The sequence below is a fragment of the Phacochoerus africanus genome, chromosome 7 (assembly GCF_016906955.1).
Source record: "Phacochoerus africanus isolate WHEZ1 chromosome 7, ROS_Pafr_v1, whole genome shotgun sequence".
In the NCBI taxonomy this organism is placed as follows: domain Eukaryota; kingdom Metazoa; phylum Chordata; class Mammalia; order Artiodactyla; family Suidae; genus Phacochoerus; species Phacochoerus africanus.
The window spans coordinates 97,013,928-97,040,607 of record NC_062550.1 but is presented as its reverse complement, the minus strand read 5'-3'; the positions used below and the strand labels follow the sequence as shown (position 1 = coordinate 97,040,607).

Here is a 26,680-nt window from a genome sequence, read left to right as displayed (position 1 = left end):
AATCGCTGTTCTACTTGGGGGCACAGAGCTAGACCTTAGGCACAGGAAGCAGAGGCCCCGGATGATGACGGATCTGCTTAAACTCAGATGATAGGTCTCCACCAACAGAATGAGATGGCTTCTACTGCCTCGTCCAACTAGAGAAAAGCTGGAGAGAGTCTTTTGATATTTGCCTATAAATCTACCGGGGAATATCTTTTGAGAGTTGAGCTGAGAACATCCATGCCACATGACGTGGAATCTTGGCAGACTTCTACTCACGAACCCAATTAAGAGCCTGTCTATTCAGTCATAAGAATCGTTTCTAAACCACTGGAAACTAGCCATATTCCAGCCGGAGTCTCCAATCCCACCTGCATCTGTTCTGATAAGAGCAAACCTGGCGAATGATCATCCGTTTCATAATAGCATATTTATCTCAAGCTTTCAGGGGAGTCATCTTTGAAAAAACTCATAAGCAGAAAGTTAACTGTTGTAATAAACTGATGTTGATGGTACAGGTTTTATTACTTCTGTTGTTTCGGTGGTTTTTCTTTTCTGCTTTTTTTAAGAGCTCAATAAACCACACTGAATGTTAACAATCCATTGGCTCTAAAGGGAACGGTTTTCGCTTCCAGAAAATTCATTTTGCCTCCCCAATCTGAACCTATAAACACAAAAGCTTTCTTGTCTTCTAAAAAGGCTTAGCCTTAGTTGTTTCCACAAGATCAGCCCCATTGATCTGAAGCACCTGTGCTTCTAGAAAATGTAGGACATTATCCCTTTTGACCATTTGTCCAGGAAGCTGTGCTTGGACTAATGTTATTTGTCCAGCTGGGTATTCTGATCAGGACAGCAAAGATCAAAGCAGTCGAGGATTGTGTAACCTGGAAAGCTCTGTCCTGATAACCAAGCTTGGAGCGTACGGGTCTGATTATAAAGCTCCTTGTTATTTATCCTTTTAGGACCCTGATAAGTGGAAGGCAGTGCTGTCTTTAATGGCCACAACCCACTTCATGGATTCCTAGGACCACTTTTAGGTCGTGCTGTAGTTCTGCTTCGTTTTCTACATAGGGAGCACCCAGAAAGCACGAGGTGAAAACCCAAAGTGCAGTTATCAGCGCGGAGACCCTTGAGATTGTTAAGAGAACAACGAACAGGGGTGTGGGAGGAGGCCTTTGGAACCGCGTGCCCCTCCCCTCCTGGACGGGCCCCCTCCAGCCCTCCCCCAGGGAAGAAGGCGCTGCAACAGCATCCCCTTGCCGCTCCCTGCTCCTGCAGGCACCCCAAGGGCGGGAAGGCCGTGGTGAGCACAGGAAAAGACACTCATGGGGGCAACAGCCCTGGGTGTTCAGTGAAAGCAGGAGGGTTGGGGCTGGGAAGGCCAAAACAGGAAGAGGAAAAATACAAGACAGTCTGGCAAGAAAGGAAACACTCAAAGAGCCAAGAAAGTAATAGTAGTAAAAACGATGGGATTGCATCGTGTGTATGACGCTTTTGGACGTGGTGAAGCACTACAGAATTCAAAGACTCTTTCATTCAATAACAAATGTGCAAATGTTGTTCAACCTAATTTTTTTATTTAAAAATTTTGATTAAACAATTTAAAATTCTTACATAACAATTTTCATTTTTTTTTATTTAACAAGTTTTTATTAAAGCGTAGGGGGGTTTTGTTTGTTTTTCTTTTGGGGGCCACACTTGCAGCATATGGAGGTTTCCAGGCCAGGGGTCAAATCTGAGCTGCAGCTGCCGGCCTATGCCACCTGCCACAGCAACGCTGGATCTGAGCTGCATCTGTGACTCTGCCACAGCTCACAGCAGCGCCAGATACTTCACCCACGGAGCCAGGCCAGGGATCGAACCCAAATCCTCATGGATACTAGTGGGGTTCTTAACCCACTGAGCCATGATGGGAACTTGATTTATATTGTGTCAATTTCTGCTGTACAGCAGAGTGACCTGGTCATACACACACACACACACACACACACACACACACACACACACACACATTCCTTTTCTCATATTCCACCATGGTCTATCCCAAGAGACTGGATATAGTTCGCTATGCTATAGTAGGATCTCATTTCTTATCCATTCTAAATCTCCCATTTTTAATTTAAAAATGAAAATAAAAATAAAAAGCTACAGCCTGTATTGACCTGAGAAGCCAGGCGCTGAAGGGAGCCTTCGAAACTAGAAAGATGCAGGAGTGGCAGGCACTGCGGGGAGCTCCCGAAGCTTTCCCTGACAGGGCCAGGCACAGAGAGGGGAGAATCCTTTCCCACCAGGCACCTCCCAGCGTGGCAAACGATGGCTGGCTGCGTGATGCTGGCCTCGCCCTGCTACTTGGAAAAGAGCTTACGGGGAGGTGGGAGGGCAGGGATTGCAGAGAACCTGCTGGGGTGCCTCTTCCCTTTCTGAGTTTGAAAGCTTCTCAGGGAACTTTAAAGGCTGACAGCTAAATTTAATCAGAGTTAAACCATTGCAATGAAGTTCTTATGCAACACACATGACATGTGGCTCTGCCAGAACTTTCCCTACAAGGTAACGGTACAGACTCCTAGGAGCAGCCAGGCAGTTTGGAAATGAGTTCAGGGGAGCCAGGAAATGTGAAAATAGGGTTCATTGCTAATATCTCTTTCGGGGACTTAGGGCCTGCGGGTTCACCCGGCAGCGTTTCACAGCTGGTATTCTGTAACCACAGCGCTCCGTTGCCGCAGTTTGGTGAAATTCTTCATACATGGCATCTTAACTGCATTCTATATTTAAGACAGCCTTTTTTTCCCCCCTCGGGAGCCTCCAACTGTTTTCTGCAAAAGGAGCTTGCATAAATGTTACAACCAGCGACTTGGACTGAATGAAACAGAACATTCGTTTGTTTCCAGAGACATCGACAACCTGATTCTGGGCCAGCTCTGTCTTTTGAGAAAGTGGACAGGTCTGCCTCTGGTTCACACTGGCTTGCCACATGATCTGTTTTCTTTACAAACAGATGTTAAGTCAACAGTGCTATGTCATGTCCCTGGGATAAGGTCTGATGAGAAGGCCACTTTTCCTCTGAGGCGGTCCTCTCCCCAACCTGTTACCCCCATCCAACCGTGACAAAAACATCAGATAAACCCAAACTGAAACTCTTTCTATGTGTCACATGACCTTTACTCCTTAAATTGTGAAGGTCAATCCCAAATGGGGAAAGCCTGAGAAACTCACCGTCTAGACAGCCAGAAGAGACATGCGACTCGATGGGAACATACAAGGATATTAGGTGAAAACTGGGGAAATGTGAATAAAGTAGGGTCTCTAATCACTGGTACTACATTATTTTTGGTTCCTTCGTTGTGACAGATGTTCCATGCAGATGTCAGATATAAACAGTGGGGAGACTGAGTGTGAGAGACATGGAACTGGCGGTGTTAAGACAGTTCATGATACACTGTCTGTCTGTGGAGATAGCTTCACAACTTTTCCATAAATCTAAAACTCTTCTAAAATTGTTTACTAAAAACGTAAATGCTGGAGTTCCCGTTGTGGCTCAGCAGACACGGATCTGACTAGCATCCATGAGGGATGCAGGTTCCATCCCTGGCCTCTCTCAGTGGGTTAAGGACCCGGCGTTGCTGTGAGCTGTGGTGTAGGTCGCAGACAAGGCTTGGATCTGGCGTGGCTGTGGGGTGTGTGTCTGGGGTATGGGCCAGCAGCTGTAGCTCTGATTCAGCGCCTAACTTGGGAACCTCCATGTGCCATGGATGCAGCCCTAGAAAGACCAAAACATAGAATAAAAATAAAAATAAATGCTCAAAGTTAGCTTGGCTTGTGGTTCTGCAAAACCTGTCGTTTAAGTCCATTCCTGTTTCCATTTCTGGTTGGTTGAAATTCCTGGCCCGACGGTCTCATTATTCCTGATATTTTACCAGGAGGAAAATGGAAACACAAAGATGGGACGGAAGGCAAGGTGTGGGATGCTGCACCAAGGGGGAAATGTCTCTTCTAGAACTCAGCTTCTTGGTTGTCCACTCAAGTACCTGGCCTGTGGGCTTTGCCCAGCTCTCTCCTGCCAGGATGCTGGGTAAGAAAGGGTTGTTACCTTTTTAAGGCTCTATCTCTTTCAGCAGGATATTTTGGAGAGAAGAAAGCAAGTCCTAGAGAATGAGTTTTTACGATGGTGGAATTTCCAGAAAAAAAATACAGATGATTAGAGATAGAGAAGGGCTCCTCTGGTCCACAAGCCCTTTCTGCCCATGGGGCTAGTCCCTGCCCATATGACAGAGTCAGCAGTCAGTATTAGGGCCATGGCCATAAATCCTGGTGCCTAAGGTCAGTGACTCTCCGCAGTCCATCAGGGATAACGTGACTTCTCATTTCAGGTACATGTGTCATTGTCAGTGTGGGGTGAGTCCTGGAGTGCGTGTCAGCAGGAGGCTGGAATCAGCCCTGCAGAGATGACCTGTTACCTTGCTTTTTTGGTCTTTACCTGCCTGAACGTTGTCACCAGCTATCTAACCAAATCCTGCAACTGCTGTAACAACAGCATGGCAGACTTTGGACTCATAAAACCCTGAGTTCAAGCCCCCACTTGTAAACTTGCCACTTCCTGGCTGTGTGACCTAGGTCAGGCTACTTAATCTCGCTGCTGCTCAGATTTTCCAGCAGGAGCAAGGCTGCCTGTGATCCTGCTTTGAAGGATTGGCATGAGGATTAGCGCCATTGGATGTATGAGAGCTCCTTGCCCAATGTCTGGAATATGGTGGGCGCTGAACGAATATTCTTTTCCTTCCATTCTCGCAGAGCCAGGATAGTGGAGGCAGGCACAGTCTGGTCAGCTCAGCCCTTTGATGAATGGTTGTCTCCGTTCTCACCAGATTAGCGTTTCTAATAGGATTAGGAATTGGGCTAATTCATTGATCATGTGCAAATAATCGCTTCCAATTCGTGCAGAACCAAGCAAATGCTCTTTTAGGGCAAACACTTATTTATTATTATTTTATTGTTATTCAGTAGAAAGGTCCAATTGTATTCCACCCAAAATGGACTGGACCACCGTCTTGCTGGAGAGTGAAGGTTACCTGAACCCTGGAGCAATGCAAAGTAGCCACTAAAAGGGATCATTCAAAACAGGATAGGAACCATCAGCTGATAGGATACTTTGCTGCAAAAATGCCAGTGTATCTTTGATAGCATTGTGGGAACAGATAAGTAACAACAACAACAACAACAAAAAGCAGCTAAGATGGCTTAGAATGGTGGGAAAAGGATGCAAAAAAACCCAAGTAATTAATCAAAAAGCAAGTGGCCAGACAGGGCAAACAAGATGAGAGCCCTTCAGACAATCTGAAGGTGAAAAGGCTGGAGAAAGTTCCGACCTGAAACTCTAAAAGGAGACTAAGAAGCAGATGCTCCACATGTCTCCCAACATCCAGTGCATTTCTCTCTCCGAATGGCAGCATCTTCCTAGTAAACATGTGTCCGTTATGCTAAAGGGCACCAACTGTGTCTGTGACACCAGCCCTTGCTTGTATTTAACTATTGCCCTACGGGTGGGATAGAGTCTGTTTCCAAATACTGTGAATAGAAAAAACACTACGTCAAAGCAGCATGGCCAAAATATTTTTTTAAGATCCTAAAAATGGTATGATTTTGTTACCGCGAGTTGTTTCTATTCACCTAACAGACATGAATTGAGTGCCCCATATAAGCAGTGTGCCGGGGTACCACGCGGAGTAAGGTGTAGGCCTTGCACCCGGGAGACTACAGTGCAGGCAGAATTTAGTGGAGACAGATGCTTATGTAATGTATTTTATATGTATTTAGTTCACCTTGAGAAATACCAGAATAGCAGTAAATGCCAAGTGCTGTGATCTAATGTATAAAAGTCATTTGCACTGTACCTGGCATAGTAAGTCCTCAGTAGCAAAATGACAAAGATGATGATTGCAGCCATTGCATTTTGGATAGAATCACTTAAATGCTACTTCCTATGATTCACATTTATAGAAAAATAAATAAAACTGAGAAAGCACCAAAAAGTGCTCCTTGGTGTATAAAAATCAATGACAACCCACATATGCCTAGGCTATGCCATCGAATAGCAAAGATTAACCAGTTCTTTCTAATTGCTTGAACAAAGTTCCTCATGGAACAGAATCTTCTTTCATAGTGATGGTCTAATGGCATGAGGTCATTCTGGCTTAAATGCTGTCAGGTGGAATGACTTTGGTCTCAAAACATGACGTGGGTCAGATAGAGCTATTTTCAGATAAGAGGTCAATTTAGTCGTACTTTTGTTTCTCTAAAAATATGTTTATATGTATATATATAAGACATTTAAATATGTTTTGCATGGAGTTCCTGTTGTGGCTCAGTGGTTAATGAACCCGACTAGCATTCATGAGGACGTGGGTTCCATCCCTGGCCTCGCTCAGTGGGTTAAGGATCCGGCATCGCCATGAGCTGTGGTGTAGGTTGCAGACACGGGCTGGGATCCCACGTTGCTGTGGCTGTGGTGTAGGCCAGTGGCGACAGCTCCAATTCGGCCCCTAGCCCAGGAGCCTCCATATGCTGCCGGTGCAGCCCTAAAAGACAAAAAGACAAAAATAACTAACCAAATAAATAAATATGTTTTTTATATATGTGTGTGTGTAATAGATACACGTTTGGTGTAATACTTTCACGGGTCGAGGCAGATATGGGAACTCTAAAATTTTCCATACGAACGTTTTTTTTTTTTGCATGCGTTCCAGATTCCCATCACTGCCTCTAGCAGCCAGGTCTACAGACCTGAACAATGGTTAATGTTTAAAAAGGTACCGCGTGTTCTGGTTATAACAACCCTGCTCATTTCCCCTTCCTGATGGTGCTGCTGTGATTGCAGGACTCAAGTAAGGGCTTTTCATTACATGAAAAGATATGAGAAATGATGCTCAAATCAGACTAAAGGTGAGATTAAATTTGCTTGACGATAAAGAACTTGCAACCTTAAAAAAAAAAAAAAAAACCCAAAAACTTGAATTGGCTTGGATCTTTATGAGGATAGGTTTACTGTAGCACATGGAAATAATCCACAGCCACCACTGACACATGCATAAGGATTTCAGACAGGAACTGAAGGAAATGCTGCACTAAATTGAAAGCACAGTGGGATTTAAAGAAGCCCTAGATAGATGCTCTGGTGAGCGTTTGATCAGGGTGCTGCTGGCATTGGCTCACCCTCTCGACTACAGTAGTGGGAAGAATTACATGGTCTGCCCATCAAATGCAAAGTACTTTCAAGCGCTCCAGATAGTCTCTCTCCTCTTTTATTAATCCCATTCTCACGAATCCCCCGTACCATGGTTGATGAGAGCCGCACAATGCAGCTACTGACATTTCCCATAAATGATATGCCCACTGTTCTTCCTACCAAGCCAATTAGTTCCACTTCCTACAACCATTACTCAGCTCTCCTCTGAGATGCTTTCCCCGGTTACACTGTCATCCTTGTCATCGCAAACCCTCAGTGGTTATTTGTGGATTGCTCTGCTCTCAACAGCTGGGTATTTACTTGCTCGGGGTTTGGTCGTAGAGCTGCACTGATGAGTAAATCCTCGTCACTGACCTCATGACATGGAGGTCACAGTCCACATGGAAAAAAACAGTCTAATAAAATGTAATAAGGGTGACAGTGGAGAAAGACTTGCGGAAGCACAGACACACTCATCTTCTGGGGTGTCAGAAGGTTTCCTGGAAAGCCGATGCTGGGGTGGAATCTTCTGGGATGAGTACAAGTTGGGCAGGTGAAGGAAGGTGGGGGAGGCACAGATGGTGTGTGTGTGGTTGGTGGCAGAGGCCAGGAACAGGTACCACGGCCCTGAGTGCCAGGCCTTGGCTGGGTCCTTAGTGCTCTTCCATTTGTTGTTGAGAAGTTCTCTGCACTTAGGTCCTTTTCCTGAATCATAAGGTTCTCGAGGCACCATATTTTCTAACTGTTTATTTTGCCTTTTTCCCCTGGGGTCTGTTACAGTGTTTTCCAAAGACTATGTTCTGCCATCCTGGAAAACACTGCTAATTGCCCGGCCACTTTCTGGGCACTCTCCACCAGTGCCAGCAAGACTGTGCAACCATGGGAAGAGGCATGGAGCTCTCACACGCCAGCCGAGACCCAGCAAAACAGGCATGGCTTTGACTCAGAGCAAGTCTGTGCTGCCTTAGTAGAGGAACCATCCAACCACTAACCCAGCAGCCCCACAGTCCGCATCAAACACCCTCTTTCTGCTCCTTTATAGTCTTAGCCTTTGCGATGACGATTGACACGTTATATTCCAAAAGCTCTGCCCCAATATTTCCATTAAGATTTCATTGGATGCTAAGAAAAAAAAAAAAGTCACTGAGCAAGGGTGGAGCAGACATTTTAATAATCCTACGAAACCAGAAAGTACCATTTGAAACAGGTTGAGATATTAAAACCCCTTTTTTTAGTTGGTGGGATTGCTACCTCAAAAGTTGCAGATGTTGACAGAGTCTGTCATCCCCCCATCCATCGTTCTTTGAGGATAGAAATACTTAGTGGCCACACAGGCCAGTGTCTTGTGCATCTTGGAGAGTTCAGTTGAGTCCCTCTGCTTCCCAACAAGAAGGTTGGATCTCTCCCACTAAGGTTGAGGCCTGGGACGTGTGCGTTTCCTGCCTCACATTTGGCCCCTGGGTAAACAAACCACCACATTCCAAAGCTGCCAAATTGCCATCTTTCATGGATGGTTAAATCTCAACCTCCTTCCATTGCCTGGGGTCAGCGGCAGAGAAGGAAGGACAAGTAGAACAACAACAGGGGAAAGAAAAGGAAAAACAGAAAAAAAGCACCAAGCAAGTTTTATAGGCTTTGCTGCCCCAAAGCTGTTGTTTCAAGGTCGTGGCTTTAGAATGACAGGAGAGGCAGCTTGCCCCCTGAGCCTTCCTTAATGGAAACAGCCAAGATCTAGCTCACCTCTGAAAAGAAGGAAGATCCTGGAGCATGGAGCCAGGTAGGGAGCTTTGGTCACTGAACCCAGAGCTTTGGGCACTAACAAATAATATGGAGGAAGCTTTGTGTCCCAGTAACAAGGCTTAAACCATATTTAGGGTGAAAATGAAACTAATGGATGCTTACAACGCAACACGACAATGGGAGAAAAAATTATGTATACATGTGTGTGTAACTGGGTCCCCATGCTGTACGGGGGGGGAAAAAGAAAAGAAAGAAAAAAAGAAAACGTAATAATAAAAAAAAATTTCCCCAGCTAGAGTTTCCAAACCTTAGTGATATCTTAATAAGCAAACACTCCATGGATGAGAAGGTTGAATAAAAGCCACTTCCAAACCCAAGGCCAGCATCGTTGAGGGGAAGAGATGTAAGGCACAACCCCCTCACCAGGTTAAATGAATGGCATCCATTCCAGACACATTAGAGCTTGTGTGTGAATGCTTTGTGGAAGCAAATTATGCTTCCTGATTGGCTTTTGCTTCAAGTCTAGTGTCCTTGTTCGTATATTAGAGATAATAATACTTAAAAAGAAAGTTATAAAAGATGGCACAAGATAAGATTTTCAAGCCCTCACCCAGGGCACACCTAAAAGTCACTTGCTTCCTCCTTTTCTCCAATTCTTCTGACTCCTTCTGTTCTTACCATCATGGCTGTTGATCATCGAACCAACTCAGGATTGCTTCTGTGTTCATGCTTTCTCTCCTGGAAGGGTCGGAAATCTGGCTGAGGGCAGGAGCCTTGTCTGAGGAGCTTCCCACAGAAGACCGTACAGACTCAGGGGACACTGAGTGCTCCGTGGCTGTGTGTTTCTATACTTGCAATGCATTGCTCCACTCCTCTCTTTCTTTTCCTCTCCTTACGTCCCATGAAAAGGATGATGAGAAAGCATAAACAACCCTTTCAGTGCTTCTGTGGCCTTTCTCCACATTTAAAGATAACAGGCTGAGAGGAATGGCACTGAAGGGAAAAAGTATTTCTTAACCTATGTTGGTCTAATTAGAGGACGAACGCCTGTATTTCCCAACCAGGAAAGTATTACTGGAGAAGTTACCCTCTGAATGGTTTAAAAAGACAGCCCCAGCCACATGTAAGTTCAAAGCAATTATCTGGCCGAGAAGGCATTTTACAGATAACTCCATAGCTTGACTGAGTACAGCTCTGTGCTCTGCTGCAAAAATCTCAGCACGCTTGTAGCTGCCTTATTGCTACGATCACCTAGAAGGCAGGGAAGGTTTGGGGAGACGTGGGTTTCTGCAGATAGAAGACGTCTATGCGCAGATACCGAAGGACATGCAAGTTACCAAGTCTTTCATTTTCTGGCTGAGTAAGCTGAGGCCAGAGAAGTTATCATTTGCCCACAATTGCAGGACTAGTTTGAGGTTGAGCCACATGGAAAAACCCACAGCCAGTGGTTCTTAGTCCAATGCCTTTATTTTTTTTAAATGTTTATTAAATGCCTACCATGTGCTTAATACATTAGAAATACAGATGAGCTTGCTACGGCCCTTATACTCAGGGAGCTTATCGCCAAAGAGGGATGAGAGACAAGAGGAAAAGCCAGCTATAGGGCAGTGTGGAGCAGTGGGTGTAAAGGGTGCCAGAAGCAGGAGACAGGCAGTGAGGCACTCACTTTGGGCTCAGAATTTAAAGGGACACCAGAAACTCACCCATCAAGATAACGAGCACTATCAAGATTAAGCATCAGTATGACTGATTTTTCCTTTTGGCGTGGGTACCAGTGTGGCTCAGCATGGCACCATTGCTTAACTGTCTTTAATTTCACATGTTAATGTTTTGTTCATCATGGATGTTTTTTTCTTTGCATTAATTTTGATTGTTTAAAATATCACTTTAAAATACCCTTTAGCTTGATTGCTGAGTTTTGTTTTGGTTTGGTTTTTTGTGCTCCCTGCTAAGCTTTTGTACCTTAATTTAAGCAAGGGCCTCACTCTGACGGACTTTGATGGATTTCTGATGGAATCTAACAGAGGCTGCTTGCAGGTGGGAGCAAAACGATCCTTTTGTATGCATTCCAGCAGAGGTGCCGGATTTTCAGATTCTGCCTCCAGGACAGACTCAAAGGGCCCTATCAGGAGAGAGGTGGAACCTTTTCAGCTAGAGCAGCTCTTCCTAGATCTATTGAATTTGTTAACACTTTAGGGAAGGGTTTGTTGGATTCTTGGTTTGGTAGAAAGGGATTCTTAGGTCTAAAGAGTGTTGGAAATGCTCTTGTAACAGTGAGAGACAAGTTTAGATTCAAATACCTAAGACCCTCCATATGCATCATGAGGTTTGAGTTAGGAGTTGAAAGAGTAAATAGACGAAGCAGGCAAGGCATCAGGGTCCAAAGAGGCTGGAGGCTGACTGACCCACCCGAGATGTGATGGGTTTCAAAACTCAGCTGTCTGTTTTCCTCCCAGCCCCGCCCTTGCCCGGAGAGCCCTGATTGCGAGTGCATTTGGCAGACGTGTCTATCATTTTACTAGACCAAGTGGCTTGCATCCCTTTCTTTGTCCACCAGAGAAAGGGTTGAAAAGGATAATTTTAAAATGTGACTATCACAATAGAAAAGTCTGCTTTTCGTAGACAAATTCTCCCCAGGTGGTGAAGAGGAAGGGCAGAGTCAGAGGAAAAAAAAAAATCTCATAAATTATTCCTAAAAAGCATTGAGTGTCACCTAGTCAGACCTCTGGGGGGGCTATCACACCGCACAACTCCAAGGGGGGGCTTCTCATTGTAGTCTGTGTCCACGTCATGGAGTGACCCCGTGCACAGCTGGTTGACTCTTCAGGGCAGCAACGGTGGATGAGAATTGTCAGAGCATCACTAGTGAGTAAGGACTGTGTCCACACTTGGCTAAGTCATACATCCAAATGCAAAGTATCCGGCTTTCCGAGTTTTAACCAGCTAGATTCTCAAATTCTGGAACTTTTCTCCATCAAAAGTATCGACTTGTCATTCTCTTGAATCCTTACATGTATTCGGGAAGAAGAGGTGTGTGTACAACAAGAAGTGATGAAGGTACAGGGGAACCCGGGAAGCCACTGAAAGTCATGTCAGCTAAGGAAAATTTCAAGATCAGAGTCAAACTTATTACACTGGTTAGACCCGTATACAGGACAAATGTGATCAGATCAGGTTGGGAGGAAGAAGATGCAAAAATGGAACCTCGTAAACTCCCAGCAAGGTATAATTTGATATTTCAAAAAGGTTATCTGGGAGCATGTATTCAAAGTCCAAATTATAGGCACATCAGAAATTTTAAAGCAGATTTTGAAACTATGCATAGAGTGACCTCACCAAAAATACACAGGAACACAGGAAAAAGAATGTGAATTTATATGCATGTAAACGATGGTTCTCTGGAAGTATGGTCATGGGTGAATGCTTTTTCTAGCGCTATTGAGATATAATTGACTGATATATAACATTGTATAAGTTTAAGGTGTACAGTGTGTTGATTAGGTAATTATATATTGGAAAATGATTACCATCATAAATTTAGCTACCACCTCCATCATGTTATATAATTACCATTTCTTTTGGAGGGTGAGAACATTTAAGATCTACTCTCTTAGCAAATTTTAAGAATATACTACAGTATTATCAGCTATAATCAAATAAAATGTCCTTTTTAAATATATATGTGATTTTTTCCTAATTCTCTCCTTTTACTTTTCTAATTTTTTGCAAGGTTTATTCACTCAACAGACATGTATTGAGCACCTGTCATATGCTGAGGGTTGTTGCAGGTATAGGAGATAACAACAGCAAATCTCTTGGTCCTTAGATTCTAATGAGGGGATCTAAGCAACAAAGGAAATAAATAAAATATGTAGTGGAGAAGCCTATTATGAGTACTGGGGTGATTAGAGTTCCCGTCGTGACCCAGCAGAAATAAATCTGACTAGTATCCATGAGGACGCCAAGTCCCTTGCTGGCCTCGTTCAGTGGGTTAAGGATCCGGCGTTGCCGTGAGCTATGGTGTAGGTCACAGACTCGGCTCAGATCTAGCATTGCTGTGGCTGTGGTGTAGGCCCTGCAACTGCAGCTCCCATTCGACCCCTAGCCTGGGAGCCTCCATATGCCTCGGGTCTGGCCCTAAAAAGAAAAAAAAAAAAAAAAGAAATGAGTACTGGGGTGAGGGGATTGTGATTTTTAAATATGTGTCAAGAGAGGCTTAGAGAAAGGTGATATTTAAGCAGAGACTGAGAGGAGCTGGGGGGTAAGCCTTTCAGGTGTCTCTGGAGAAACATTCCCTTGCAGAACCAATAACATGTCCAAAGGCCGTGGGGTGAGGACCAAGCAGGGGGGAGGGAGAGGTAACAGCATCTGAGGTTAGAAAGGCCAGGGGACTGATTGATGGTGTGGGAGTCTAAGGTCCTTACAAGAACTTTGCTTATGCTCTGAGTGTGGTGGAAAGCCATTGTCTGATTTTGAGCAGCAGTGTTAGATTACCTGGCACCGTCTTCTCTAGCACCCCTCGGGCTGTGTGGGGAATGATTTCTAGGGGAGCAAGGTGGAAGCAAGACCAGGCGTGAGGCTGCTTCAGCAGTTCAGTTGAGATGTTCTGCTGGTTTAGACCAGAGTGATGGTGACAGTGGCCTGGCACTGAATCTATTCTGAAAGTGTTGGCTCTGATTAAGAAATTGGTTACATATAGCCAATCTGGACTTCCTGACCCACAGGCTTTGCTGAAGGTTTGGATGGATAGTGAGAGGGACAAAGAAAGGTCAAGGAAGGTCCAAGGTCCATGGCCTCGTTGGAGTTGCCATTGACTGAGACAGGACATCTGTAGGAGGAGCAGGATGGGAATGGAAAGACCAGGATTCGGGTGTGGACCCAGCATATTTGCAGTGTTGAGGAGCAGCTGGATCTGGAGTCGGTGGTGGGGAGGAGGTGGGAAAAGCATCCTGGGCAGGAGAGTTACATTTGGGAGTTTGTTAGCGTACCTGTGGCCAAGAGACTGAAGGAAGTCCCCAGAGGACCACCTTCAAATACCAAAGAGGTATCCAAACCCTGCCTCCCGGAACACTCTAGAATTAAGGTCACAGAGCTAAGGAGGCAGGGAGGGATGGATGAGGCGAAGGAAGACATGACGGAGAAGACAAGCTAGTGTTCTGCAGCCTCATGAAGATGACAACGACAACAAAACCCAAAACTCTCTCAAGGGAGAAGGGTTCATGATGCTCTTCAATGGCTGCTGATTGGTTAGGTAAGATGCCCTGAAAAGTTATCCATGGGCTGTAGCAACTTGGGGGTCATGGGTGACCTTGGCAAAAAGAGTTTTGGTGGAGTGTGCGGATCAAACCCTGACTGGGGTGGGTCTGAGAGAGAACGAGAGGAATTGGAAATGTTGAATGAAGACAACCCTTTCAGGAGTTCACTGCAAAGAGAGAAGAGAACTGGATCTATTAGGTTTCGACATGGAAACCGGGCCATTTGAAGGTTTCAGTTTATTTGTTTTTAAAGATGGAAAAAAGAAGAGTTGTTTGTATGCCGATGAGAATGCTCTGCGGGAAGGAGAGGGGCAGTGGCTGGTGCGGGGAAGAGAAAAAAGACTTGCTAGAGCAGTGTCCGTGAATAGGGTAGGGCAGCTGGGATCCAGTGTTCCGAGGGAGGCCACTTCTGCTGCAGGAGAAGGGAGGTCAGGGCTTATGGCCACAGGTGTTGGAAGGTGGTAGAAGTGGTGCTGGGCATGGTGGAAATGACCTTGTGGTGGCATCTATCTTCTCCCTGAACCAGGAAGCAAGTGGCAAGTGTTAAGATGAACACATATTCCTTAAGGCAAAGGAAATAAGGAGAGAAAGAAAACTTGAATATGCATGACCTCTCGCCTGGCAACATCATTTCCAGGAATTTTTCTGGAGGAAATGATTAAAGAACTTTGCCAGGATGTTCTCTGGCAAGATGATTTGTAAGAGCGAGAAGTTAGAAACACTCTAAGAGCCACACAGTCGCAGATTGGTTATATTTAACCAATTTATTCATCAGGGCCAACCTTCATATATATGCATTGCTAGTGAAAGCTACTGACTGTACATTTAGAGGAAAAATAAAGTTCCCATGTTTGTAAAAAATCTATGCGCACACACATACGTGTGTGTGGGTAGGTCTCTGTCTGTATGTATCTTCATGTTTGAAATTGGCCATCCGTGCCAGATTGCATTATGGGTCACTGATACTTTTGGTTGAGTACGTTTTCTGATTTTTCTATAATAAGCAAAATGAGAGACTTGTAATGGGAGAACAGTAACACAGGAACCTGCTCAGTGTTTCTGTGCTGTGTGGCACCTTTAGATTTTTTGGTGACTCTCAAGAGGTCCAGGACCTCTTAGCCCTGGGCCCTTCCACGTCATGGAGGACTATCCTGCCTGCTGTAACTCACGTGTTATCTGTACAGTCCTGCTGTGAGCATGTCAGCAAGTCCCCTTCAGACAACGTTGGCCTGGAAGATGCTGGTTGATACCCAGAGGAGCAAAGAGGGAGCTGTCCAAAGCTGCGAGCACGTGCGCCTGCCTGCTTGCTGACATGTATGCATATGTCTGGCCTGTTTGTCTGAGACTTGCTTGAATTGTGACACACCACCTGGTTTAGATCCTGTAATGCCCTCTGACCTGTTGGAAGAAACTACTGAAACTTTCCAGGAAGAACCTTATGATCGCCTGTTGGCCAGATTGGTTGAGGCCACTTGCTCTCAAGGAAAGTCGTGATGTTCTTTGATATGTATAATGGACATTGTCTCAGTAGTATGTGAGGCGGGTGTAAAAGAATTACACACTTCGTTGATCGGTTGTATATAACTTAAGTTTTGAAAAAGTGTGCTGCCTAGGAAGCACCCTTATACCTTGAAGACAACCCCCCCGACATCCCTCCTTTAACCAGATTGCGTCTCCTAGCCCTTGCTTTATAAGGATTCCAGGACCAGCCCCACCCCCTTGAGATTCTGGGTGTTCTTTCGAAGGCCATCTGCCTTGTTTCCACCATGTGCCACTTACCTTTGAAACAGCTGCTCCGCAGTTAGAATTTCCAGGCCCCAAGTTGGCGTCTCTGACCCATTTGCAGCTGAAACACTGTTAATGTTTGCATTACGCTGGATAACTTTGGAGGTTAAAATCGATTCGTGCAAATAGATGACTGAGTAAGCAATAGAAACCTGACCTAGAATAATCTCATGGTTTGATGTTGCATAAACATGTTTTATAATCTGTTTAACAGCAAACTTGATACTTCCTGCATGTGCCACCCATAGCATGCCCTTTGCTGGGAGACGAGAGAAAAAGGAAAACCATGTTTTTCTTCTCATTCAAAATCAAGGAAATTAATAAACTGAGAAAATCTGATTGTCCTCAGTGCTATATGTCTTTGTGCTTTTCTCTTCATTCTGTACTCTTTTTTCATCTTCTTGTGCAGAGCTGGAGCAAAGGCAGCTCTCATGGTTGGGATGGTACATTTAACCTCAGGTTTATTATTTTAAACACACTTGCTTGACTCTGATCGGAGATCAAAATAAGCACTGCCAAGAATGGGACAGGCTGACCTTGTAGCTGCTTTGATGTGACATATGGAGACAAACACAGCCACACTCCCATGGTATTTGTGGCAAAATGCAAGTGGTACTAATCATAAGGCAACATCATACAAACCCAAGTTGAGGGAGGTTCTGCAAAAAACCCGGTATGACATCTTCAAAAACATGGAGGTCATGAAAGACAAAGGCAGATTGAAGAATCGTTTCAGATTGGAGAAGAGGGAAGAGACATCAAAAGTGAATGTGACACATTCTCCTGGATGGGAACCAGAAACAGAAGAAACAAAATTGAGTGCATAAAAGGAAAATGAGTGAGATCTGAGTGGGGTGAATGGATTACATGGTCATACCGCATAAATGTCCACTTCCCGCTTTTGATGGCCAAAGTATGGTTATTCCATAGGAGAATGTCCTGTCTTCTAGAAAATTCACATTGACACTTCACGTGGGGCTGGAGCACCATGTCTGCAACTTTCGGTTTTTTCAGGAAGGTGGATGATAGATGATGGATAGATAGATAGAGAGAGAAAGATGGTAAAGATAAATACAGAAGTAATGATAAAGCCAAAGTGTCAGAATGTTAGGAATCGGGGACCTTGGGTGAAAGAACTTGACAGTTCTTTGTATTATTCTTTCAACTTTTGTGTCTAAAATTATTTCAAAATAAAAAGCGAAAAAAAGAGAAATATGAAAGAGTCTCAACACAAGAGACATTAGGTTACTTACCATTTCTCTTAAAGTGAGAATGTTGACTATTGCCATGAAACAAATAGCAAATACCTGTATCTATGGATAGTTATTACTATATATAAGGTAAAAATAGATAACATTGATCTATTTACATCTGTCTTACATGTGTATATAACTTACCTGGGCCCCTGAGGGCTGCTGAATTAGAATATAGGCAAGGGAGCTCCTAGAAAGCCCAGAGGTGAGGGTGGTACAGAGCCAATGAGGCACGGCTCCCCTTGAGCAAGGCCTCTCAGTTCTAGGAGCTCGGTGGCAGGTAGGTCTGGGAAGGAAGCGATTCTGCTTCTTGTCCTGGCTTCTCTCTCACATTCCAAGCCCACTGCCTGCTCTCTTCTCTCTCTTGCTACTTCCCAAGGTGTAATTATCTGACAATGACTCATCAAAGCTTCCCAAACTGTGTTTCTCAAAACACTAATGTGTTCTCAGAAAACAAATGAAAACGAAAACAAATAATCCATTTGGTTCTGACTCCAATAAGTCTATATAGTAGTTTATATAGTGGCTCCTTCCTGGACATTTATAAAATGTATTCGTTTATAAATGCCTTGCAAAGGGCTACATTTTGTGTAACTCAATATTTTGCAAACATTTTTAGCCGCGTAATGCCTTTTGTCCCACTTAACACCTCTCACATAACACTTGTGTTTTTCCTGGTACTTAGTGGGAAAGGCCACGTGAAGCCTCTAGGATGCTGATGGGAGCAGTGTGAAGGTAGTTGGCCTCAGGCATGGCTCACTCAGGGCCTGGCTCAATGCATTTGTGATTCTCACAGCTCTGCCTTCTTGCAGGTGTCCACTTGTATGGAAAGTGACTTCCCTCGTGAGATTTCCAGATGCTGTAAGCAGGAACTGAGGCTAATGCTTGTGTCTTCACAGACAGGCAGAGAATAGCAGGTGTGCATCTGGCGCAGACTACCCCTGAGCCAATCACCACCAGAGCCAGGGAATTGGGATTGCCCTGTTAGCTGGGACCAGCCACGGCTCACCCATTCATGCATGGTGGCTACACAGTGGGCAGAGGGCGGGATGGCTGCTGGGGTCAGGTATCAGAATGTGGAACTTCAGCCAGCAGAGGACTGGGAGTCTTGCATTTGGCTCAGGTAACCCTCTCCCCACACAAAGCTCTCCAGACAATCACCAGCTCCAGTTCTGCACCCAGTTAGCCTGTCCTGGGGTGAGGAGGCGGCCCTCTGTGTGCAGGAGGCAGGGAAGAGCCACCAGTGACCCAGTGGCTGCTCAGTGGGAAAAGGATTAGCACGCCTGTGAACTGAGTTGCCTTTTCCATTTTTCCTTTTCTTCTTTGAGTCACATGCTTTCCCACGATGGGATTTTTCTTTTTCTTTAGCCCTGCCCGGCAAGCCCCGGTATCTGGGATCACAGCTACACTCACTTCTGAAAAGACTAGTGAACACAGATTGCTTGCCAGTTCCCCACTGGAGGCTGAATTCCAAAAGTTATTTTCTTTAGGCCTTAATCTCAACCTTTTGCCTCATAATTTTCAAGTAAAATCCTTCTCGTGGCAGGTGCTCACAAAGTGCTAAGAACTGAACAATGTGTCGTTATTACACTTGCAGTAATTCCCAGATGGCACCCGTGGATTCAAACGTTTGTTAAGTCCCTTGACACGGGTCTGCCCAGCTACAGCCAGGAGGATGCCTATGCTAGGTTAACACCGAATGCAAATGAACAGAAATCAGCACAGGCCGGATTTTCTCTGTGAAGCAGATAATGTTAATGCCGCAAGTTCAGTGCTTTCCGAGGGCTGCAGCTGACTTGGAAGGGGGGGCATCACTCCTTCATCACCCCAAGTAGACAAGAGCCGGAGTCTCCAGGAAGCCTCAGGAAATGCCCAGGCCTGTGCCAGAGCAGGTGTCCAATTTCATATCCAGTCTTCTTCCTTCTCCTTCCCGCAAACACCGCCCCAGAGGAAAAGACCCCCAAAAGTGATGAAAATTAATGTAACAAGTTGCTCCTAGAGCTCTTCTCCAATTGCCATTCCTGAAATTACCAGCCCCTTGTTTTTAGGTTATTGCCTAATTCATCTGATATATTATAATATGATGAGGTGCATTATCATACACAGGGACACTTTAGTTAATTTATGTATTTATTTGCTTTTTAGGGCCGCGGCCATGGCATATGGATTCCTAGGCTGCGGGTCAAATCAGAGCTACAGCTGCTGGCCTACACCGCAGCCACAGCCACACAGGATCCGAGCTGCGTCTGCAACCTACACTGCAGCTCACGGCAGTGCCAGCTCTTTAACCCACTGAGTGAGGCCAGAGATTGAACCCCTAGGCAAGTTTGTTACTGCCCAGCCACAGCGGGAACTCCCAGAGGCACATTATTTTAATTGAAGTTTAGCTGATTTACAGTGTCGTATTAGTTTCCAGCATACAGCAGAGCGAATCAGTTATAAATGTAGATACATATAGGCTTTATCCTATTCTTTTCCACTGTGGTTTATTGTAAGATACTGAATAGAGTTCTCCGTGCTATACAATAGGACCTTGCTGTTGACCTATTTTATGTGTAGTGGTTTGTATCTGCTGATCCCAAATTCCTAATTTATCCCTACCTTCCCCCTTCAGTAACCATAAGTTTGTTCTCTATGTCTGTGCGTCTGTTTCTGACTTGTAAATAAGTTCATTTGTATCCTTTTTTTAGATTCCACACATAAATGATATGTATTTGTCTTTGTCTGACTGATGTCACTTAATATGAGGATCTCTAGGTCCATCCATGTCACTACGAATGGCATTAGTTCATTCTTTTTTATGACTGAATACTATTCCATTCACACACACACACACACACACACACACCTTTTTTTTTTTTTTTTTGGCCCAAACTGTGGCATGCCAAAGTTCCCCAGCCAGGGATTGTACCTGGGCCACATCAGTGACCCAAGCCATAGCAGTGCCCGTGCCAGATCCTTAACCCACCGCACCACCAGAGAACCCCCAACACACACACATCTTTAATACAAGGGCTTCAATGCCTCGATTCAAAATAGTGACCAGAGGTGAGAAACTTAGGCCTTCTGCTCACCATCAAGTACGTGCTATCTTTTCAGTCAACCCTAGGGATGAATTGAGTTTAAATTGTATCCCTGTGGGACACAGGTGAGCTCTTAAAGCCCACTGCTTGTCAAATATCTGCCTCAGAGAAAGTTTCTTAAGGTTCGAAACTCATCAAGGCTGTCTTAGATGGGAGTCTCCTCTGTTCCCTGAACTTCTGCCTGGAACAGCTCAGCAGGTAGAGGCCATGGGATCTCAGAGCCTTAGCGTAGGAGAGGATCCTGAACCTCCCCTCCTCTCTTCCAAACTACAGCGTCCTCGCCAAGTGATGAGTAACCTCTTCTGAGCTAACCTCCACCTGGAATCGTCATTGAGCTGCTCACTTTCTTTATTTTCACATACATCCTTCATTAGCTGAAACAAATACATCTCTCATCCTTGAGCCCACAAGAATCTAAGAGCTCTCAGGTTTTACAAGGCTTCTTCAGGCTAACCTTCTGCCAACACTTAAATTCCCTTTCTGAAAGGGCCCCCAGTTGCTGCAGTGTCTCTGCCTTGCTCCCCCTGGCTCCCCCCTCGCCCATCATCTTTCTAAGGTTCATAGAAAGCCCCTAACAGCCAGCTTCACAAATACAGTGCATCCTGAACGTGTATTCTGCATCTTCAGCATAAGTAGAATGTTTTTAGGAAATCAAACACGTAACTTGTTCCTTTGCAAAAATGATCAGACTAAAGAGCTCTCTACCTAATCAGTCCCCTGGCTCCCAAGGAATGTTAGAACCAAACCTGTGAAAAATGAACTAAAATGAGGGGTCATCTGTAGGCTTTTGTGTTGAGGTCTTCTGATGGCCGCCTGACCGCTCCACTCCATTGGGTGAGATAATCAAACGTATTGGCTCTTATTTCAATTTCCTTAGCTAGTATTTGGAAAATACGCCGCTGAAAGAAAATGTAAATATCCTTATGTGTACCGCTCTTTTGGCTGCAAGTAATAGAAAACCTCCCAGTTGCATAAACCCTAGGGTAGTGTTGGCTGCAGTTATCTAAAGCTGCATAAAAGATCTATGCTTTTGTTTTTGTTTTTTTTCACTCAAGGTTAGCATCTGTAATTCTTCCTCCACAGTTCTGCTTGGCATTTTCACATAACTGTGTTCAAGACTGAAAGTTCTGAAAACGTGGAGCCACCAGCCGACTTCCCTTTCCGTCTCATTAGTCAGGGTGGAGGCGCAAGGCCAGCTGAGCTACGAGGGAAACAAGGAAGTGAGTTTCTGGCAACGGGAGGTGGGACGGTCGTGACCAGGCAAAGCGGCTGCTTCAGTGTCCCCGGAACGTTGCAAAATAAGAGTTTTATTTCCTTGTAAAAGTTAATAGATAATCATGAAGAAAGTTTGGAAAGAGAAAAAAAAAATTCCCCCAATGCGGCTGCTCAGCACCCTTTTAACACTTATAATCATATTGTACAGTGAGACTTTTTTTGACTTAACATGATTAGTTTTTGAAATCTATTATTTCGAAATAAAACATAAACCAAGGAGGTAGCATCGAGCAGCAGGAAGGGGGCTGGCTTTGGTGTAAAGAGACGGTGCTTGTAGCCCGGGTCCTGGCACGAATCCATCACTGTATTTCTGCTTCCTCAAAATCGAGAAATGTGTTTCCTGAGTTCCACCACTTCCAAGGCTTCGTGATCACAAGAGCCATGTCTTTGAGACACGCAAGCCAGGCTGTTCAGATACTGACTCAACACAGTGGGTCTAGACCGCAAAGACAAGCAGAAGAGTGAACTGGAAGTTACCACCGTGTGAAACTGGGTGCCTGGTATGCAATAATGTAAGATACAATACATGATGTGTACCCGTGCTTCCTGTTTTTCAACGGCAGCCAGAAATCTGGATTTTCGTGTGAAATTATTAGCTTTTAAAACAGGGACACCTAATTTGAAAAGCAAAATACTCTAGAGGCCAGACAAAACACATCTGCTCAATGTCAGTCTGCAGCTCTGGCTAAACCAGCAACCAGCTTGAGCAACACTGGAAAAGGGATGTATGGGGTGAGAGGAGGGGTGGGAGTAGGAAAAGCTGCTTATAGGACATTTGGGTCATGCAGCAGCTGGAATAGTACAAGCCATCTAAAACATCAAATACTTATATTAAGTAATTAAATACTTAATATAAGTATTAAGTATTGAATACATACAATCTAGGCTTCTTAGCATCTCTAGTTTTTCACACCGAGGGCATCATTACTTCCCGCTGCGGATTCTGAAACACCCTCGGGTATGACCTGAGCTTTGACATGCGCTGCTGAGTAAGCACGTGCTCTATGGGAAACAACTGAGTCGGATCCTGTGAGGTCCCGAAATGTCTCATCGGAATGTGAAACATGCCACTTTTTTTCTCTTTCATGTGTCTTCCTCGATTGCTGATCGTTCCGGTTCGAAATCAAGTCCTGGGTCTTTTGCCTCCATCGTTCAGTTTAAGGACAAAACGAAAATGAAAATCATGAGCGTCTTCGACGGGTGTTCCCTTGCGTTCGAATCGCCACCTCCAGCAATTTGTTCTCTTCTCAGCCGAAATGTCGCCCCTTTCATCGCTCCCCTTCAGAGAGGGAACGATCCACGACGCCAGGCGCTGCAGGTCTTTGCATTCTCAGCAGTTCTGACTCTCGCTCCCTGAAACCGGTACAGAAAGAGGATGTAACAACGTTGAACTTTTTATGTGACTTTTTTTTGCCTTTGACACAGTTATTAGAGGTTTTTTTCTTTCTTTCTTTTTTCTTTTTTCTTTAAAGCAACAGCGCCCTACAAGGACACCAGGTTTCTAAATGATTCATCTTCTCACAGACCTTGATATTCCATCCAGGTGTAGGAATAACAGGATAGCCCTTGGGTTCTATCCTCGGGGCTTGGAAAGGCTTCAGTGACATTCTATAGCAAAAGGCCCCTGTGCTTACCCTGACTTTCTCTTTGTTCTACTCACTTTTTATCTCTGAAAAGCAAAGGGATTTCCTTGGGGGATTAAGCAGAGGAAACAACCAAAGGTAGCTATCGTGTTTCATTCGAATTAGGAGATGCCAAAGAATCCTGAAGTCAACTCAGCGGGAAGCCCTTTGCCCCAGTCCTGGAAGGGTCCCCGGGTCTCAGCAGCACCAGCGCCACAAGTCCTCATCCCACCCAGATGTATCACCCTCTCTTCTCCCTCACCCGAGCCCCACTCCAGGAATGTCTTGGACAAACAGTAGTGGTTTCTCGAGCAAGGCAGAGAAATGTCTCATCGGAATGTGATACATGCCAATTTTTGTCTCTTTTCAAAAGTTTTTCCATGTAATATCTTGCTAACACAAAATCATTTTGCAATTACATATTTTTAAATGGATGGGTGCTGTTCTCACCCTGCGAGATTCTGGTTTTGAGTCACTGAAAGGAACAGAGGTAGGAGAACGAGACAGATGACTAGTTTTCTTAGTGATAGATCTTAGAAGCTGCTGTTCAAAGAATGAGATGAAAGGGAAGCATTTCCCATACCTCCAGCTGGACTTATCTATCTCCTGTCAACACAAAGCTACATAAAAAATACATATTGAGCTGCTATTCAAGAGTCGCTACAAAATCTTGAAATAAACAATAACATAAGTCACATTTCTATTAGACTTCTCAAATTTTTACATTCTGATTTCTGGTTGACATCTACTTTAAAAATATCCAATGATAACCTGAATGGCCAATTTCTAAGTTAGCCATATTTTTTACTAATTCCTTTTGAAGTAAAGTAAGGGTGTTTTTTTTTTTCTTTTGGTTTATGATTTTAAAATGTTAAAAGAGCAAACTATTTTTCACATTTCCTTATGTAACATTGTATTTTTCTTTTGCTTATTATCACTCGTTGCATTTTTAGGGAGATGCTTCATTTATACTTTTATTGTTTGGGGTGTAGTCCGTGAAATTTGACATATAGTATTTCCATTTGATTTAAAAATACTCTTCACCACACTTTGGGTTTCCTCTCTAGCCCAAATATTATTTAGCGGAGTTTATCTTTTTCATTTTTTCTATGTGGTTATTTTGTTATTTCTAATTGTATGATTTACTCTCTGGACATGTGGATTGTAGAGTTGTGACTTATATTGTGTAGTACAGAACATGGTTAATTTTTGTCAAAAATAGCCTTGGGCGAAAAGCAAGCTTGCTTATGTGTCCATGTAGTTTTTTGCACATATGTTAAATCTGCCTTATTAATTTTGTATCACTTTATGTCACATGGATTAACTAAATTCTACTTCTGAACTGCTGATATTCCTAATTACATTATATACTGTATTTCTGCCCATTTTTTTCTATGTATTCACTTTTTGCTGAATAAATTTAGAAATTTTAGATGAGAGCCTTATGACTCCTACTGCTTTTGCTGTGAAATCTACCTTATTATGAGAAGAATCTCAGATCAGAGTCTTTATTTCTAATAGAAACATGCTTGAAATCTGACCCAAAAGAAAATGCAGCCGATGGAATTTGCAAAGAAACAAGTAGTTATACACACCCTTTCCACCGCCATTGACCTCTGCCTCTTGGCAAGCCATTGACCTATTTTCCTAGTAAGCCCAGGCTACCATTGTGTTATCTGGCTGAGTCACAGCTGGGGCTTATGGAGGACGACCTGGCAATTACACTTTGTTCCTAGATTCAATGTACAGTCATAAACTCTCTGGTGCATGAAGTCTAAGACTTTGTGACTTGCCAAGGCGAAACGTTGTATAAGCCATCGGGGAAAATGAAGCCTATAGTGGATTGTTGTAATTCCACTCCAATAGCTCCTCTAGACCCAGCAGTTTTTATTATTAAATTTGCTCATGCATTGGGCATAATTATTTGTAAATAACCTCCAAATACTCAAAAAAATTTTTTGCTCAGCAGCCAAATAGTTCTAAACATGGATAGATGGTTTATTATCCAATCCTCTTGTAAGGTCAGGACACTTGACATGGCTGTTCCTTGCTCTCCATATATCCCCTGCTGGACCAGTCCCTGCTTCACCTGCAACCCCTCACCTGAATGTTCTTGCCCCCTACCCCAGCTAGTGATTAGTGATGGTTCTAATCCTTAGACCAGAATGGTTCCACCTGTGAGCTTATTAAAGGGAAACATCTACCCCCCGTGAGGGTCATTAACCCGAGAGGCTGAGGAATGTGGCCCAGCTGCTGGTTTCCCTGGTGATTGATGAGCCAAGCTGATGTCACTTCCCCCTTATAAATGGTAGCCTCCTCGCCAGGGTGGGTACGATGGTTGCCGCATCCTGCCTGCCTTTAGCCGTGCACCATGAGTGGGCTGTTCCTCCAGGACCTTTTGCATTGGATGTGTAAGAGCCCCTTTCCAATGAACCACTGATGTCTCTGTTGAGGTCTTCGGGATTTTTCTTTGGTCTCAAGGGGGCTGGGCAAGTACAGGGTCTGTGGGCCTGCGGGTTACAGCCCAACAATTGGCCAGCAAGGAGGCCAAGGAAACTCCCATGAGCTCCAAGATGTCGGGAAACAAGGATGAGGAATGCAAGGTTGTGGGGGGGCCCCTGGGGTGGTTTTCCAGTGGCACTTGGGGCCTGAAAGCTGAGGGGGGTTCGGGGGTATCTGTCTGCTAACATGTGGGGCCCAGTGGCAGTTGACTACCATGAGAGATGTCTTTCTCTTCCATTCTATTGATATATCCTGTTAACCTCAGTCTCTCTCCAGTTTAGAGTAGCAGCCTCATGCTCCTGTTTCATCTGACTTCCCCGGGGATGGCTGGTGAATACGGACAAAGTGCAGGGAACTGGGTTATCCACCAAATACAGGCAAACCCCAACTCACTACCCCTAACAAATTACAGACACAAGCTTTAGGGATATTAACTGTTGGACGGCTTGTGACCTGGATGTGGCCAGTTACCTGGAAGGGTTGGGTTGGGGCCTCTGACAATAGCAAGATAGTAAGAGTACCCTTGGGCTTCTGGTCCCAGCTGTGGAAAGGAGCAGAGCAATGATACCGTGTGATGGAACGGCAGCTACACGCCATCCCAGATGCCTTCCAACAGGTGGAAGACATTGCCAAAGGCCTACGTGAGTCATCAAGCAACGCAAACAACCCCGCTTTCTGGCCATGGAGTTCCAGAAGGCTGAGAAAAACGCCGCACACTGGCGTTCCCACCTGCCCCGCAGCCCTACTGCTGCTGGGCTAATTGAAAGGATGCGTGGCTTACTTAAACGGCAATTGAGATGGAAACCCACACCCTCAACACGTGGCCCCAGGACGCTAACTCAGGCCCTGCAAACCGTCGCTGAACATCCCAGGAGCAGCGTCCCGGTGCCTACACCATGGTAACACAGGGGCACCTGGTCAGCACAGTCCGAAATCAGCTGTGGACCACCCACATTCATCGCTG

General features: G+C 44.7%; 1 protein-coding gene across 1 annotated transcript in view; it reads left to right on the top strand.

The window, feature by feature from the left end:
• Positions 1–24,614, top strand: part of LOC125130469 (WAS/WASL-interacting protein family member 3-like) — a 50,858-nt gene extending 26,244 nt beyond the window's left edge. Inside the window, exons 5-6 of the mRNA XM_047785802.1 lie at positions 21,401–21,537; positions 22,721–24,614. Coding sequence (XP_047641758.1) covers positions 21,401–21,537; positions 22,721–22,770 — 187 coding nt within the window. The 3' untranslated portion in view covers positions 22,771–24,614. The remainder of the gene's footprint in view (positions 1–21,400; positions 21,538–22,720) is intronic.
• The last annotated feature ends 2,066 nt before the right edge of the window (positions 24,615–26,680 follow it).